This window comes from Tenebrio molitor, chromosome 1 (assembly GCF_963966145.1).
Source record: "Tenebrio molitor chromosome 1, icTenMoli1.1, whole genome shotgun sequence".
Lineage (NCBI taxonomy): Eukaryota > Metazoa > Arthropoda > Insecta > Coleoptera > Tenebrionidae > Tenebrio > Tenebrio molitor.
Window position 1 is genome coordinate 25,335,147 of NC_091046.1, and position 16,560 is coordinate 25,351,706.

The 16,560-nt window shown below is 30.6% G+C and overlaps 1 protein-coding gene across 9 annotated transcripts in view; it reads right to left on the reverse strand.

Moving 5' to 3' along the window:
* Mp (Multiplexin) overlaps positions 1-16,560 on the reverse strand; it is a 226,403-nt gene that overhangs the window by 34,740 nt on the left and 175,103 nt on the right. For 2 of the 9 annotated variants that reach the window (XM_069054743.1, XM_069054735.1), the window contains exon 1: positions 10,905-11,232. The exons of the other annotated variants lie outside the window; for them this stretch is intronic. In XM_069054743.1, the coding sequence (XP_068910844.1) occupies positions 10,905-11,054 (150 nt within the window). In that variant the 5' untranslated portion in view covers positions 11,055-11,232. Of the gene's footprint in view, positions 1-10,904; positions 11,233-16,560 lie in introns of those variants that run through there. 9 annotated transcript variants of the gene reach the window in all.

The window sequence follows — 16,560 nt, forward strand, 5'->3', positions numbered from 1 at the left end:
ATAGTAATCCTGCGCTTAATAAAAGTCCAGATATGTAAATAGATGTTATAGAAAGGCACACTTTTTATAAAAAAATAAGGGGTCAAACAAAAGTGAGAAATGACACAGACCAATAAATATAACGCCGTCATAGACGCTACTCCTGATGTAGCCGCAATATTCCCAGAAATCACCAGTGGTCAGGAGAAAAATGCTTTGCTGAAAATAAAAATGTTAAAAGCAAGATCGGCTCAAAAATTTGAAACTGAGGAATCTGCAACATTATCCACCCCTGAGTTACAACATTTAGTTTTGATTGAACAGTTAAAAACTACACGAACTCAACGCAGCTATTAGTGCTTATTCACAATGGACATAAGGCATAAGAAATACATAAGAGATACCTAAGAATAATTTGTAAATTTGGGCAATTGGAAAATAATTTATGTGTCCATATAACTCGAATGCCTTTTTGTACACACTGAGGTCACTTCTCATAAGTTACTTAAAAATTAATAGTATATCCACTGTATGCATCATGAATTTCTTATGTCCTTATGTCAAGCTTATGTCCATTTTGAATAAGCACTTACTTAGACAAACTTAAGAGAAGTGGAACAGTCATAGAAGAAGAGACCTTAAAGATTTGATGTAAAACGATGACTTACTTGTGTTGATGATTCTCATCTTGACTAGCATCATAAATTTTGGTGTAAATAGTTAACAACTGAAGCATTTAAGAACCTACTTCATTCTATTAATACAATTTTCTCAAAAAATGAGCAAGAGGTTTTAGTTGAAGTAAATGCTCAGATCGTGTCCTTTTACTTTTAGCAAAAGCAGATGACAGAATTTTTATTCCTATATATTATAAGCAAATGCTCACAAAAAGTGAAGTATGAGCACAAACTCAATTTTATTCATACGGCCTCTTATGTAAATTCCTAGTGTGGCATGGATTTGTTTGTTGTTCAATAATTTTCTTAAAGTTTATAATTTTAATACAGTTAATTAAGTTAATTGTACATGTATGTACTCGTATGTTAATTCAGCGCTAGTTTTAATTGTTTTAACATGTTGAGAGAGCAAAATTAAATTTTTAGATGTGATATGAATAAAAATTCGACAAAAGAGATAGCAATTTGGACAGTAATTCAACAGCCTACTGTGAATAAGCTAGTGTCAATTTCATTTACAACAGGTACGTTTGTTTTAATATAAAATTTGAATATGCTGCATGTGAATTTATTTCGTTCACAGTAAATGTAATCCGGTTTAAATAAAAATAAATTTAGGCTGATTATTTACTAAATAAAGATAACTGAAATTCAACGTTTAAATCTGCATTGCACATTTCTCTGCAATAAAAATTTCCATTGTTTAAATATATCTTTACTGGAGCACTTGTACCAAACAATCTAGAGAGGTTTTGGAAAATTCTGTTTAACAGAATGTTGTAAAAGCACCCCGTTCTGCTGATGAAATTTTGTCGTTATTCATGAATATTATCAAAGAAAAGAAACAAAGTGAATTTATTCTCAAACGAACCTTATATCCAACAAACCGTCTCCGTCCACTAAAAATTCAGTTAAACGTATTTAACATTAGGTACGCATACCTCTACTAAAAACAATTTGTAATTTTGTGTATAGTAGTTTAAAAGTTTAAGAGAAGTGGTACCTACATATCTTCGATCGAATTTTCTTAGGTTTTAAAAAATATTGTACAGATTATCGTAATAATGTCTATCATTAGGGATTACAATTAAATTTAACAGAAATTTACAATTGCATAATTTACGAGTATATGTCCAAAGACCATTTTGTATATGTATTCGGCAATGAAATATTAAAATTTTAACGTTAAAAAACACATTTTTTATATAAATGGTAAATACAACTTATTTCTGACCTAGAGTCGTTTACAAAAAAACTTGTAAATAACATCTGGGTGTTTGTGACGATTAATGTTGAAGTTGTACCTACGTACTTCTCCATAATACCTACTCTCTGTAGAACAAGGACTGATAGTAGTTTACGACAATAGGTACTCATCCATAAAAATTAAGCAATTCAAAAGCAGATGTACAGGAAGTAAAAGTAAAAATGTATTTGTATTGTACGTTTTTTTACGACTGATGGAAGTTGGATGATTTTTTAAATTTCACATCTAGCCATGATTTCATTTGAACGTCCGATATAATGTAGCCGCCTAGATGTGAAATTTAAAATCACCCGGTACAAGATCTGTTAAAAAGTAAGAGGTATTATTAATTGTGCAAAATTTAGGTCACACTATTATATTAGTAGTAAATGGTCGATATATTTCGAGAAGTACAAAGTGAATGAAAGAATCAAATGCACCGATGAAAACACCTACGCATTTGCTGTTGAATATTACGAATGTAATGAATCAAAGTAATGACATTATTGAAGTGAAAATATTATTTTGGGAAAAAATCCAATTAATGTTACCAAATATTGAAAAAATAAATTACTGAAAGAGCTCCGAATTCTTTTTCATGTCGGAAGTTAAAATAAAATGACGTTATTAAACTTTTTGAATTAATTTAACTTTTATTAAATCCTGAAGTACACTTTATGGGACTGTTGTAATTAAATTGTTACAAAGCGATTTAAAAGTGTTTCATTGAGTTTCTTTATTTAATATAAAATGAGCAATTTTATCGTATACACCTGCAGGTTTCAGCTAAGCAGAACAACAACGTTTCCTATTGCTACGTGGTTTTCATAAACATTTTTTATGTTCGTAATCGTTCATTCACTTTGACAACGTAATGTTTAATAATATAAACAATCTCTCTAGGTTCTTTTCACTTTGTTCTGTGATTAAACTGACAAATAAATGATAAATTGGAAACCGTTTCCCAAACATTGTTCTCACTTTTATTAGGTAGATACAATGTAAATAACTACCATGTGCGTCCAATTTTATTTAACAGATTTGTCTATTTTGAGACTTTGAACTGATGCAAAGGAATATCACATTTCCGTAATACAAATAAACTATTCAGTTGAAATAAACTTAATAATATCAGAAGGAAGTAACATTTAAACACATTGCTGTTTTTAGACGATTTTAAAATTAACAATTGATTGATTGAATTAAATTAAATTAATTAAAGAAGTTTGTGGGGAGGCTGCATGGGCGATCTTTGTGCTGGATGGTGAGGTATCCCCCCACATACATAATTCCAGTACATACAGTACAGTTTTTGCCATTCAAATTTTCGGTTACTAGCATAAAAATACACAAGGTATTGCTGTTTGTAGGTAAGTATATTATTTTAAGAAAGGTGAAAATTCATTAACTATTTTCGATCATAACTACTAATAGTCATACGTAATATACTACAGAGATGAGTAAAACTAATGTTTACTTAAGATATGACTTCTAGATAATTTTGTTAGAAATGATTGACAATTATTATTGCGTACATCAATGGGTTATGTATTAAAAAAACTGTGCAAATGTTCAATATCTGCATTTTGTTCATCCAAGTTTCTGCACTCTGCTCTTAAAAATAAAACGACTTTATGTAAAACTTTCAGTTGTATTATGTACCTGTACAGAGTAAATGATGCAAATATGGTTCTAACAGATTGAACCTTTTTTCAGAGTAACGGCAATATTATATTAATAATTGCACAACAGTAATAAATTCTCTTCAAGATATTAAAAAAATCTGTATCAGTAAACATACTGTATAATAAATAATTTACTTTTATATGGACAAATTCGTAGTGAAACTTAGACCGTAATTATAGGACACCTACATACATAAATTGAAATGTTTTTCATGTACTAATTACCATGTAGGTACATGTCAGGACCAAATATCATTTGTTGGCTATCATTAGTAATACATATTTACAATCTAGTAATGATGTACAATAATTAATGTAGTAATACAATGTTCTACATTTACAAGTAAGCCGACAGACAATTTTCTGTAAATAATAAATTAGTAGAACGTATTTTTGTTTACTTATTTATCAGAACCTACAATACAGAAGAAGACAGTATAGGCATCATTTCATCACAGAACCGATACTCACACTGTTTTTGAAAAATTGGGTTGATACGATATAGTTCTAATATCACGAACGAATTACAAACGAAATAAGCATTACTCCCTGTAGTTTCATATATTGCTGCGAGTATACTCATATATAAACTAGTTCCCTTCAAAATAATAAAGCATGTTTTCTTTTAGGCATTTTTACCTACTGTGTAGTCATTGAACTCAAGGGATCTTTTAGCAGTTTCGCTATTGACATCCATGAACAATTAATTTATACACAAATGTAATGAAACTGTTTCGCGTCAGTTTATTTGCGAATAAAGAATATTTTAATTGTAGAAAAGATTGTTAAACAGTGCAGGATATGACTGAAGAAAGAAATCAAAACATATCCTTTAAGCAGAGATATTTGCGTTATCACAATAATAATAATAATTAAATAATTGCAGGTATTTACTTCACTGAAAAAAAACCGGTGTGTAATTATTTATCTTGTTGATGCTATTTCGCGAAACACCGCCTTTATTTAATAACATATACGGGGTGATCAAGGACTGTTTAAGCTGGCAATACAATTAAGAACATTTTTTTTTATTCGGCTATTTGCAACCCTTTGTTGGTTTATTTCAAAGATATTTGACAGAGACAAAACGGTAGGTTATGAGAGTAAAAACTAACGGTAAAAATAACTTAAACTTAAAATGCAGAACAATGATCTAAAAATTAACTAAAAAAATGCTTGAAATACTCCCCATTTTGCTCCGAACATAAATTGACTCTTCCTTTTAGGCTCTCGAACAGATTCACCAACATGTTTATTTTAATTTGAAATGTCAAATGTTATTTGTTAATGATGCGGCTGTCAGTGTTAAGGCATCAACATCCGGTTACTCCAGTTGTACCATTTAAAAATGAAATTCCGTATTACCAACTCAAACAATCCTTCTTCATCACCCTGTATATAGTTTATTTTAATGTAGAAAGCTTTCTTTATATAAGTAAGTAACTATTTGGTTGTTCAATCAGGCCGTTGTTTTCTCTTTCTTTTTCAAACATAGGTCGTCTTTTTAGTTGATAAATGCTTCAGATACGTGTACATAACGTCATTTATGTGATTACCTTCATTTGTTGTGATAAATGACAAATTGAAGTGTCCATATTTTCAATTCTTAAATGTTTCACAAAAAAACACCTCCGTTGTTCTTTAAATTCTTTCAAATATCTATTAGATATATATTTTGATCAAACTTACTAAATATTTTTTATCGTGTGCTATTATTAGTAGCTCAATTAATTACGTCTAGTGTATACCATGGTCTTTAAATGTTTCTAATAAGAAACCTGCACCTCATTCAGTGTTCTCGTAAAATATTACTTGTTTTAATTTAATACGAAATTAATAGTGAGGTACAGAATCACAGGGGAAACAAATTATAAGAAAATATTAGAAGTGTCGTTAGTTTTACTTACTGATAATTTATAGGTGTTCATCAATCACTCCGAATCAAATAAAGATTATTTTTTTGTACCAAACTGGATATTCCGTAATCATCCAATATGATTACCGACAGATATAACTTAAGAAAAAAGAGAAATATTTGCCACCTACTAAAATTAAACGATTAAATAATATATACGGATATAGATCACGTTATTAATTCAATTTTTATTATAAATAGTATTGTAATGAATGAATTCATTTTAGAATTGTAGTATAGCGGACAATTGAGGCAATTGATGGGACTGATTTATTCCATTAAATGGTCGTTCAAATTATGCGAACGTAGATAGAGACTTAAAAAAATTCGTAAACCTACAAGAATTTTTTTTAAACATGACACAGTAGAAGATGAAGGATTTAAACAAGACACTTTATTTTTAAAAATCTGACTTGCTAATGTTACAACTGGTTTATCTGATTCTGAAAAGAATTCACTCACTGGAAATCATAATACTTAAACCAGTTGAATTGAGAAAAAAAGTCGTGACAATTACTTACGAGTATATTTAGACTGATGGTTAAAATGGCGTCTCATTAAATTTTTTTGTCCGTATTAAGGCGCATGCTGTCTCAAAAAACAGAAGTAAGTTATTAAATTACTGTTTATTAAATTGGCTTTCGTTTTAGCGCAAATAAATAAACGGTTGTTCCATTTAACCACAATTCACTATTTTAAAGGTCTGCTAGATACCTAACAACTTTTAAACTTTACATGGTTTCGCCAACAGATAAATTATTATTATTGTTTTTTGCTTATTACCTTTCAGTTGATATTATTTGAATATTACTATTAAAAGTGACGAAAAAAGTTTAACTGTAATTTCTGACGCAACAGACAGCAGGAATTAAATGTAAGCACATTTTACATAATACAAAGTAGTTGCATCTTTCGTATGTCTAAGTTTAAAAAAAAAAAGCATTGCAACAACCAAACAATGTACGATATTCACAATAAAAATTAAACCACAAACATAAACAAGAGCCATTTTTAATTTGTCGCAATAAATAATATAAAGAACTCTGAATATTTGTATTGCAAATTGTTGTAATTAAATGCAATGGTGTTTGTGACATATAGGTATGCATGTTTAATTAATTTTGAATTATACATTCCTATTCAAAATAATCACTTTACTGTTCATTTTAACTTTAACAGGGATTTTAATAAAAAGTCATCCATTTTCTTTTTTGATGATGTAGAATGATGTTTGAATGATGACTATCAACTTATTGACTTTATTGTTGTTTTGCCATTAATTTCTTGATGATGTAAACGCAATTTGTTTCTATGTTTTAATAAGAGTGTTCACAATTTATTTAGCCATTATATCGTGCGATCAACAATTACTTAGATATTTCGTATCTTTGCTAACTTTAGTTAATAAGCGTCAAACAATTGTCACTATTAATCAAATTTTAACGCAAAATGGTTTTTACTTCAGAACATAAAAGATTCATCATTGAATCTTACTTTCGTAATGGTGTTTTCAATAACGGAGAACGGACATACAGCACTGTTGCCTGTTTGACCGAGTTTCGGAAAAAATTACCAATTCTAAATTGAAATGTACATGCATTCCAGAGCATCTGTGGACATACGTCCAAAATCTCAAAGGCTTTTTTGATCTAAATAATTGTTGATCGCATTAATGTGATTAATTTTTTGTTGCAAACTTTATCTGCATATATTAATTGCTGTAAAGAAATAAACTTACGTAATTATAGACATATCGATTCGGACCATTTTGAACATACCTGCAGAAAATATATGATCATGGAAACATAGGAATTTATTTTGAGTAGGTACTGTAAATATACCAATTTAAATGATGTGTTATATTTATTTAATAAGGTATGTTTAGGATCTGTGTCAAAATTAGAAATAATAGTATTTTACAGTAGAAGTCCGTTAGGATAGCCTTTACTGCCGAGCCAGAGATTTTGTGAGACGAGCTCGCAGAGCGAGTCGAATAATACTGGCGAGGCTGGAAAGCCCCTAACGGACGTGTATTGTACAATAGTTTTTGTAATATCTCTACGATTCGTTCACAATTATTTTTTTGAAATACATTTTTTTCGACGCCATCGAAAAAACCGAATGATTAATAAGTGTGCGGAGGACGTCGTCATGTCAACCGTTGTTTGTGAAAAAAAATTGTTTCAATGTTGTTTGTCAGATTTGTTCAACGCTTAACTTTCCGTTGAAAATAAATGAATGAAATCAATAAAAAATCGCAATCAAGATATGCCCGATGTCCGGAAGTGAGGTATCGTTATTGCCTGCAAAATCGCGCTTGTGTTAGCTTAAAATTGTGAAGCATCATCTTCGATCTTGTCTACATTTGCTGCTGTTTGTCAGATTTGTTCAACACTTAACTTTCCGTTGAAAATAAACGACTGAAAACAATAAAAAACCGCGATCAAGATATTCCCGATGTCCGGATGGTCGCAGAGCAAGTGAGGTCATCGTTATTCCCTGGAAAATCGCGCTTGTGTTCGTGTTAAAAGTCTGAAGCATCATCTTCGATCTCGTCTACATCTGCTAGTGGCATACGGATTTCGATTAATTCAAGGTGTTTCCCATAACATTAAACATTAATTATTGTACCAATTGTAAAAAAGTTGAAAAATAAAGTTTTGATCTACGTTGCTATAGTTATTTAGTTATTCATAACGGCCGCTCCCGCTCATAACGGCCGCTTCCGCTCATAACGGACACCCTTAACGGACTCCGGCCGTTATGAGGTTGTTTACATGGTGACAAACAATCCGGAAAGCCACCTTTAACAACTAGGTATTACAAAAAAGATTTAACGACTACCAAATTTATGACTAAATATTATTTGCAAAATCTATTATTTACCTACCATTACTTAGTACGTATTTATCGTTCAGTAAAATGATCAATACGTAAATCCGCTGTATCTCTTTAATAGTTATTTATGTATCAAGGCCAAAAAGTGCATCTTTTTTGTCCAAGTTTGGGTTTTCTAGTTGAGGCGCAGCCGACACTTGAAAATAGGCGAGGACAAAAGGCATTTTTTGGCCGAGGTGCACATTACATTTTTTAGGCGACCGCACGAACTACAAAGTAAAAGACATCATTGGAAAAATTGCAAAACTATTTTGTATCTATGTATTTTTTTCAAATAGATACATTTATATATACATATTAATGATTTTTATAGTATTTTTTATCAGCTTGCCAACAAAACGTTAAATCTTTATATCTCGCAATTACAGTAATAATAAATATACTGAAGTATAAAAGTAAGTTTTTTTAATTACTCTTCTGACTGCATTAAATAATTTTTGGATACTAGGTACACTTTTACTAAATTCATTTCAAAATCCTGATTATGAAAAATGAATATGCCAAAAGTTAGTTCACTGTTAACTATGCTGCCAGTGTTTTGGGAATTGTGGCCAAAAGCTCAGGACTTGAAGACGTTTTTTTTATTTGTCTAAAATTTAGTTTAGCCGTGTAATTTGTAAAATGTTCAAATATTGTTGTAAATAAAATATATTTATCTTATAAAAAGAATTCACTTAAACTAAATTTTAAAAAACATATTTCTCATATACTCGTACAATACGGTAGAGATGAATATTTCCGTTTAATATATTTTTGAATTTTGTCTCAAGTTAAAGAATGTATCGGATCTATATCTAAAGATGGTACAAAATTGATAAAATTTAGTGCGGCCGTTCCCGTCATTGTTATGATGAGCTAAACATTTTTTTTAAATGAATTCACTTCACCGTTAATGAGTTAGGTTTACGATTTTAATTTTACACGTGTTATTATGGAAAACACGATTTTATTTAATATAATTTTGGCTAAAACATACTGAAAAAATGGTACCAGTTTGTCTCAAACTTGTACGTTCAGAATAACTGATAGTTTCTGCAAAATTTGACTAGTCTTCACAACACTGTTTTCAATTTTTACACAGTGCGTTAGTTCCAGGAGCTGTGAAATTGCGGCAATCCGTTGAACAAGTGAAATGAACCTATAGCCGAAATTTTCTACAGCAGAGTCACGTTGTGAGTTCTCTTTTTATTTATTGTTAATCTCATTTAGAGATAGTCGGTGAAAATGCACAAATAGTTGCATAACTGCCAACCTATGAAAAACAGTACAGTGTTGTTAGATTTAATTCTGTCCAGAAAGAGTCGAATATCAGCGTTAATATACAGACTGATTCATATAACTTTCCGAGCCTAACGAATTTTAAATGCAACCAGTAATACGTTAATCAGTTATAACTCGATATTTACTATAAAATCTGAAAACTCCTGGCGTTATTGACAGACACTTGACAATTCGCTTTTGTATAATTCTGAAATATTTTTTGTTAATTAAAATGTTCTCCAATGACTAAACGATCGATATGATATTGATATATGAGTCAGTTTCGTAAATAAAAAAATATTGTCGATTATTGCCATTTTTAAATGTTTATAATTTAGACTGTGAGGGATGTCAAAACCATACAAAAGTTTAAAATTATTCATATTTTTGGATCAAGGTATGAATGAAAAACGTATTTCTGGTTAATTTAAATTTCGTTAGTGTCGGAAAGTTATGTGAATCAGTCTGTATAATATTTGTATTATTTGTTATAAATACAATAAATAGTGCCGTTTATTCTTGTTATTTAAATCACATTTATTAATTTGTGTTAATGTTACTAATGTGAAAAATTTGAAAAATACTATAAAATATTAATTTACTATCAAGCATATGGGTATACATTTATTAAAAAGTGATTAATAGCAATTTTTTGATTTATAGAAATCATCTATGAAGTCAGTGTCATGTAAATTTAATACTCCTATGTAATTATGCGCAATAATGTGTATTTATAAATTTTTTAGTGGATTCTTCTAGAGCCAGTTCAATCAATAATAACTCCTGAATAAGTAAAATTAATTTAAGATACGTGGAAGTTTTATTATACCTAGTCTCATTATAAATTAAACCGTTACGTTACTACAAGTAAGAACAATTGTAAAATTTCATTCGCGAGATCTTCATTCACATGAAACTATTACCCTGCTTTATTTATGTTTTTGCAAAGTTTTCGTTGTAATTTTAATTAAAAAAAAAACAACTACAGCTTTCCTGAAATGCCTCTTGTGGGAGTTGATCATATCAATAAAGCCTTTTAAAATTAAATTGGAATAAAAGTGATGAAATTCAAAACGAAATGGATTGGTACGGTAGACAAAACAGGTATAATTACGAATGTCACATACATTAGTTAAAAGATGAAAAAGTCATTAGAAAAGTGAAGTATTTAGGTTGAAAATGACAGGTTAGCGAGCGTGAAATGGTTTCGTGTGATAATTAAGCTCGTATGGTCGTTATTGTACCTGTCGAAGCTTGGCTGGCACGGGCTCGGATGAGATTCGTGGGTGAAACCACCCTGTCAAAGAGCCAACAGCCAAAGCACCAGCTAACACTAAGAGAGTGAAGCACAGTGCCACCAACAGTCGACTCTGGCTAGACAGTACCATAGCCATTGTCTGAAAGTCACATTACACCATTTCGATGATGAAAAATGCCGTCTTCGCGCGTAAAACACCGTCTCTTCGGTATACAACGTGGTCGCAAGAGCGTAAAATTCATAGCGGAAGAAGTTGACGAACTTTGAAAGAGATCGTCAGCGCCGCAGTGACTGCCCGTCGAACTAACGACGTTAAGCGTCGCGCCGCTACTGTATCAAAGACACGGCTCGTCCGCCACTACAGACGCTTTTCCTATGCCGTCTGCGCACTGCAATGATACGTTTACCGTCAAAATAAATTAAGTAATTATATTCAAGCTTGTTTCAAAAAGTGTTGTTAGACTTAATGAGTTAACGCGTGCCCAGCGCCCAGATGCAGATAAAAAAGAATTACATCGGGAAAGTTTGCTAATAAAATAAAAGATTCAGTCATTGTTTGGACAGTAAAAAGTTCAGAGAGCGTCCTCTTATCGTGAGCTTTATAGGATCTCATTTCCAGGCAGAAGGCCGCGGAGATATCGGTGGGCGAATCGACAAACGGTTACGTTTATCTGTAATCAAAGTTTGGCCGAATCTGGATAACCGCATGTGCGGGAACGAAGGACTCATCTTTGCCGTTAGCTTCGACCGACCATTACAGATGATGATGGCTTACTCTCAAATTTAGATTGCACTTTGGTGCAGAATGTTTCTGTATTACTACCTAACCCTACTGACGAACTAATGGAACGTTCAAGCAACGCTGCTTTATTGCAGACCGACTATATAAAAAAGAAATAAAACCATATAGGTAGCTGCATTTAAACTAGCAATAAAAGAAATGGCTAATAAAACTTCAACAGATTTTAATTTAGATAATAATAAACAAATTTAATTGTCAAAATCAGAGGCGTTATTTTTATTCCAGTTTTAGAATTACTCATAAATTAATATAGGCAATAGGTTCCGAAGATATGATTTTATGATTTTTTTTTATTTCGGTATTTATTTATTGACTTTTGGTTAGTGCTACATTTGATAAATAATAGGCGACCAATATAAAAAAAAATCGACGGAGATTTCGGAAGCAGTGATGTAATTTTCTTTCAAAAAGATAGAAATTTAGTCTAAATTACAGTTGTTATCAAATCGGTTTACATTCTCTCGCCATTTTTATAACAACCGTAAAATTGTAATTTTTGAAGTATTCAATTACTCAATTAGTGTTTTTTTTTATATGAACCATAACAATAACTTCAATTCAATGAAATTGAAATGATAAAATTAAAAAACAAATAACTAATAAATTTTTTATTTAATTCGTGGCAAAAACTTCATTAGAGTGTTAATCTGAGGTGCATAAGTATGTGGGACTATTATTTAGCACCAGAAAGGATATACAGGTATAATATAGAAGACATCATCATAACGTTGTTATTTCTTGTGCGAATTCAAAAAGCGGCAAAGAATAGTTATTTTTCTACTACGAGTAGAGTTTGGAAAACTTCAACATTGTAATACTAATTTGAGTTAGGAAAAGTGAAAAATTTCCTACTAAGGGCGGAATAGCTATTTATGTAACCAGTTAGGAAATGCGTTATTTTGTGTAACGAGTGGAATATTTGCTGGACGAGCGCAGCGAGATCCCGCAAAATCACAGGAGTTACACAAAATTGCATTTCCAAACGTGTTACATACAAGATTTTTTCTAATTTTGACAAAAAAAAAGTTTCTTCAAACGTTAAACGCAGTAATGAATTTCATTAATAATAAATTATTATTGTGTTAAAATATCAAGTAGGTAAGTAGGCACGGTTATTTTGCTTAAAAACAAAAAATATGACAGTGTCAACTGGTGATACAATAAATTTTTCCTAACCAGTTAGGAAAGATTTTACTTTTCGTAACCAGTTACGAAAAGTGTGACGTTTCCAAACGTCAATTAATTTTGAAAAGTGTCACTTTATATGTCAAAATTAGAAAAATAATATTTCAACACTAAAAGTTCAATTTTGGTCGTTTCCTGGGATACGTAACGTAAAAACTGGTATTTAATTGCGATAAAAGCTTAAACGCCTTCACAATTTTTCATTAATAAATTGTTTCTCTATGGTAACGAAAGCAGAACAATTTTGATTTCGCTTTGTAATTTAGAAATAATTAATAGTATATTAAAAATATCCAAATTTTATGTATTTTCCAAACTCCAGTAGAAAAAATCATGTGTGCAATTCGTAGGAAAAGTGTTTTTTCCGTACTCGACGCGATTTTAATCTCGACTTCGTCTCGATTAAAAATCCCGCATCTCGTACGGAAAAAAATCACTTTTTCTAACTTATTGCACAAATAGCTATTGTATCATTAGGTCAGAAACGGCACGTTTACGAGTGGGAATAAAATTTGCGGGCCGAGTTTCTTGACCTGTGATGCACAAACATTTTTGTGCCGCCTTTCTGCGGATTTTTGTTAAATAAAGGTTAAAACACTTCTTTTAACAATTGGTATTATGGAGTTTTTTTGTGTTGGCAACACTTAAACGTTTAAATTTTAAAATTAACATCGCTCTTGTTTCCTGACATTTATTAAATTTAATTAATTTGTTTTTTTTTTGGACATTTTCTTGAAACATTTGGTATAATGGATACACCATCCCATATTCAAGAAGTCGGTCAAAATAACTAATAAAAGTCAAGTCTCTAAATTATCATTTAACATTTTATTGCAATCCATCTAATCATTCTATGTATAACCGCAGTGTTCGATCCATAGATGACATCTTCTTCCAACCGACAACTTTAAGTGCCAACAAAATATTAGGGTCTATTTCACAGTAAATGTTAATAATTCGTGTTTTTTTTTTCATATTTTAAAACTATCTGGATAAGTAAGATATAGTTTTTCTTGGTTATATGTATCTTATAGATCTGAAGAAGAACTGGTCATTAGTTTGATGTTTTTTGTACATAATGAATGGTTATTTGAGCATTCTGCGACGCTGGAATTCAAGAGAAGGATGACCTAAAAAAATATTAGATCTTGTCGAAACAAGAAATTATAATTTTGCTGATTTAAATGTATTCCATAAAATACCACAACACACATTTATATTAAATTTTCTTTGAAATAGAATCCAATAATTTTGTGCAATTCAATGTTGGCGGTTACAAGGAGATCTCAGCTGGCATCGACCACAACGGCATGCAGTTTGAGCAATACCTACACTACACGTAGATTAATTATTTATTATGTCTGTAAGAATTCCAATTCTAAATTTGATCAAGGATAACTATCCGTATTTAACTATTTTGTTACTTAATTATTTAATAAATTAAAAAAAAAAATTCTCGAAAATTTTCTTTTCAAAGAGTATACTTTTTATATCACTATAGAGAGAAAAAAGATTTACTAGAATCAGCTGAAAAAATATACATTGTCATTTAAATAGTTATTTATGTAACATGTGCAAAAAGTGAATTATTATTGCACGCGACGTAGACGTTCGTAGACAGACTGTTGACAGATGCGTGCAATAAAGACTTTTTAGAATCTGCGTCTTTAATAAGTCTATTATTGTATTCAATTTGGAGTCGTTTAGGGATACCTCTTAAAGCACTCGTAGTTTAATAGATCTCTAAGAAAATTTTTATCAATATTTCAGTGTATTATTGTCATTTACACCAAAAAACTTCCAATATTAATGTTCAAACTCTACTTTTTAACATGTGTTGCAGATGTAGTTGCATCCGTTACCTTGAATTACCAATTAATACAAAATTCCCTAGAATTTGACAATTTAATTTTTTTATTTAAAAATTAAAGCAATGGTGCAAATTCTAAAAAATAACATAAAAAACTTGTTTTATAAGGGCATTGGCGCACTCGTTCCATACAAAACTCCCCTACGGGTCGTTTTCTACACCTGGAACTCGTGCGCCAAATCAACCCTTATAAAACTCGTTCTTTAATATACTATTATTGCACTAGTGTAATTAAGAGGCACTTTTTCCACTAAAAACAATGCAATGAAGACTCACTTTTTGCACGATCGTAGAAAAAAAAATTATCGCCTATCAATGGGTCGGTCCATGGCAAAAAGTAAGTGAAAGGATACGGAGAGAGATCGCGGAATAACGTCGTTATGACGGTGTCCATCTTTTATATTTACACCCTGTATAAAATTATTAAAATTAAATGTTCTCACCCAGTTATTCTTACATTATTTCTTTATTCTCATTGGAATAAAGGGGAGAAGTGTTGTGTAATTAAAAATACATAAGTGTTACGTTTGGGTCAGAAATCCCGAGAGTACCTAAAGAAAAAATATATGTACACTTCTATTAAAAAAAAAGCGTACACGTATTAAGGGCTACTGTAAATGGGACAATTAATTTAATCGTTTCCAAGAAACCGTATTACTGACATTTTGTATGTCAAATGTGTGAAAATTGCTTTTATAAACTCTATAAATCTTTAAATTGTAGTTGTTAAATCGCTGAGAATTGCCTTTTTCTATAAATTTATTAATAAAAGTTTCAGTTGTGTTTGTAGTATTTGGTAATGCTTGCCTAATAAATAAGGGAAAAAATTTACACACTTTAAAATCTCTGAAAAATACATCGATAAAATCCAGCTATCAGCAGATGTTTAGTTTCAGGTTTCTAAGTAACAACAATTAAAAGATAGGTTTACAATATGACAATTTAGCCAAAATTGGGTTCACTACTTGTACGCTTTTTTTCTGAATAGAACTGTACGGCTATATGAGTCACTAGCTGTTCTTAATGCCACTCTCCTTTTTGGTTTTTTCATAATTTTCTATTTTTATTAAATTACAAGATGCTAATAAGTGATAAAATGTGTGATTTTTCATGTACATAGTGTTATAACTTGACTTAAAGTCAAAGCAAGCTTAAAAATAAAAAAAAAACATTTACCCCAACACTTTGTTGATAAAAACAAATTTTTCCTGATTATAACCGCACTGATCCCAGTGAATTACAGTGGTAAAAGAAAACAGCGGAAAATTAAAATATTTGCTCGTAAATTATATGTAATTATGTACTAATTATAATAGAAATATCTACGATTCCGTTACTACCAATAAATATTCAAGCAAAGCGAATTTTCAATAGTGCATGACAACAGTTAGTAGCCGAGAAAACACTAATTCAGCAACAGAACTATAATTGTTTGGACATTCTTATCTGCAATATTTTATTTTAGGAATAAATCTGTTAGTTTGATTTTTCATCAAACAGATAGTCTCATAGATCTAAAAGAGCTTTTTGTAAAATAGCGTTGAATGTTCCATTAGCGTGGGAATGCCGCACAAAAGAGTAGGTAGAAATTAATAAAACAGAAAAACCGTCGCTGACATTAAGAAACTAATAACTGTAAGATGTTTGTATTAAAAAGGTTGTAATGCGAGGAAATGAAATGTTGAATAAGATGCAAAGTTTCTCGGTAACATTAAATCTCCTTTGAATATTCATGGCCAACGAATATGCTTCTGTTTTATTAATGGCGGGTAAATCATTGTATTT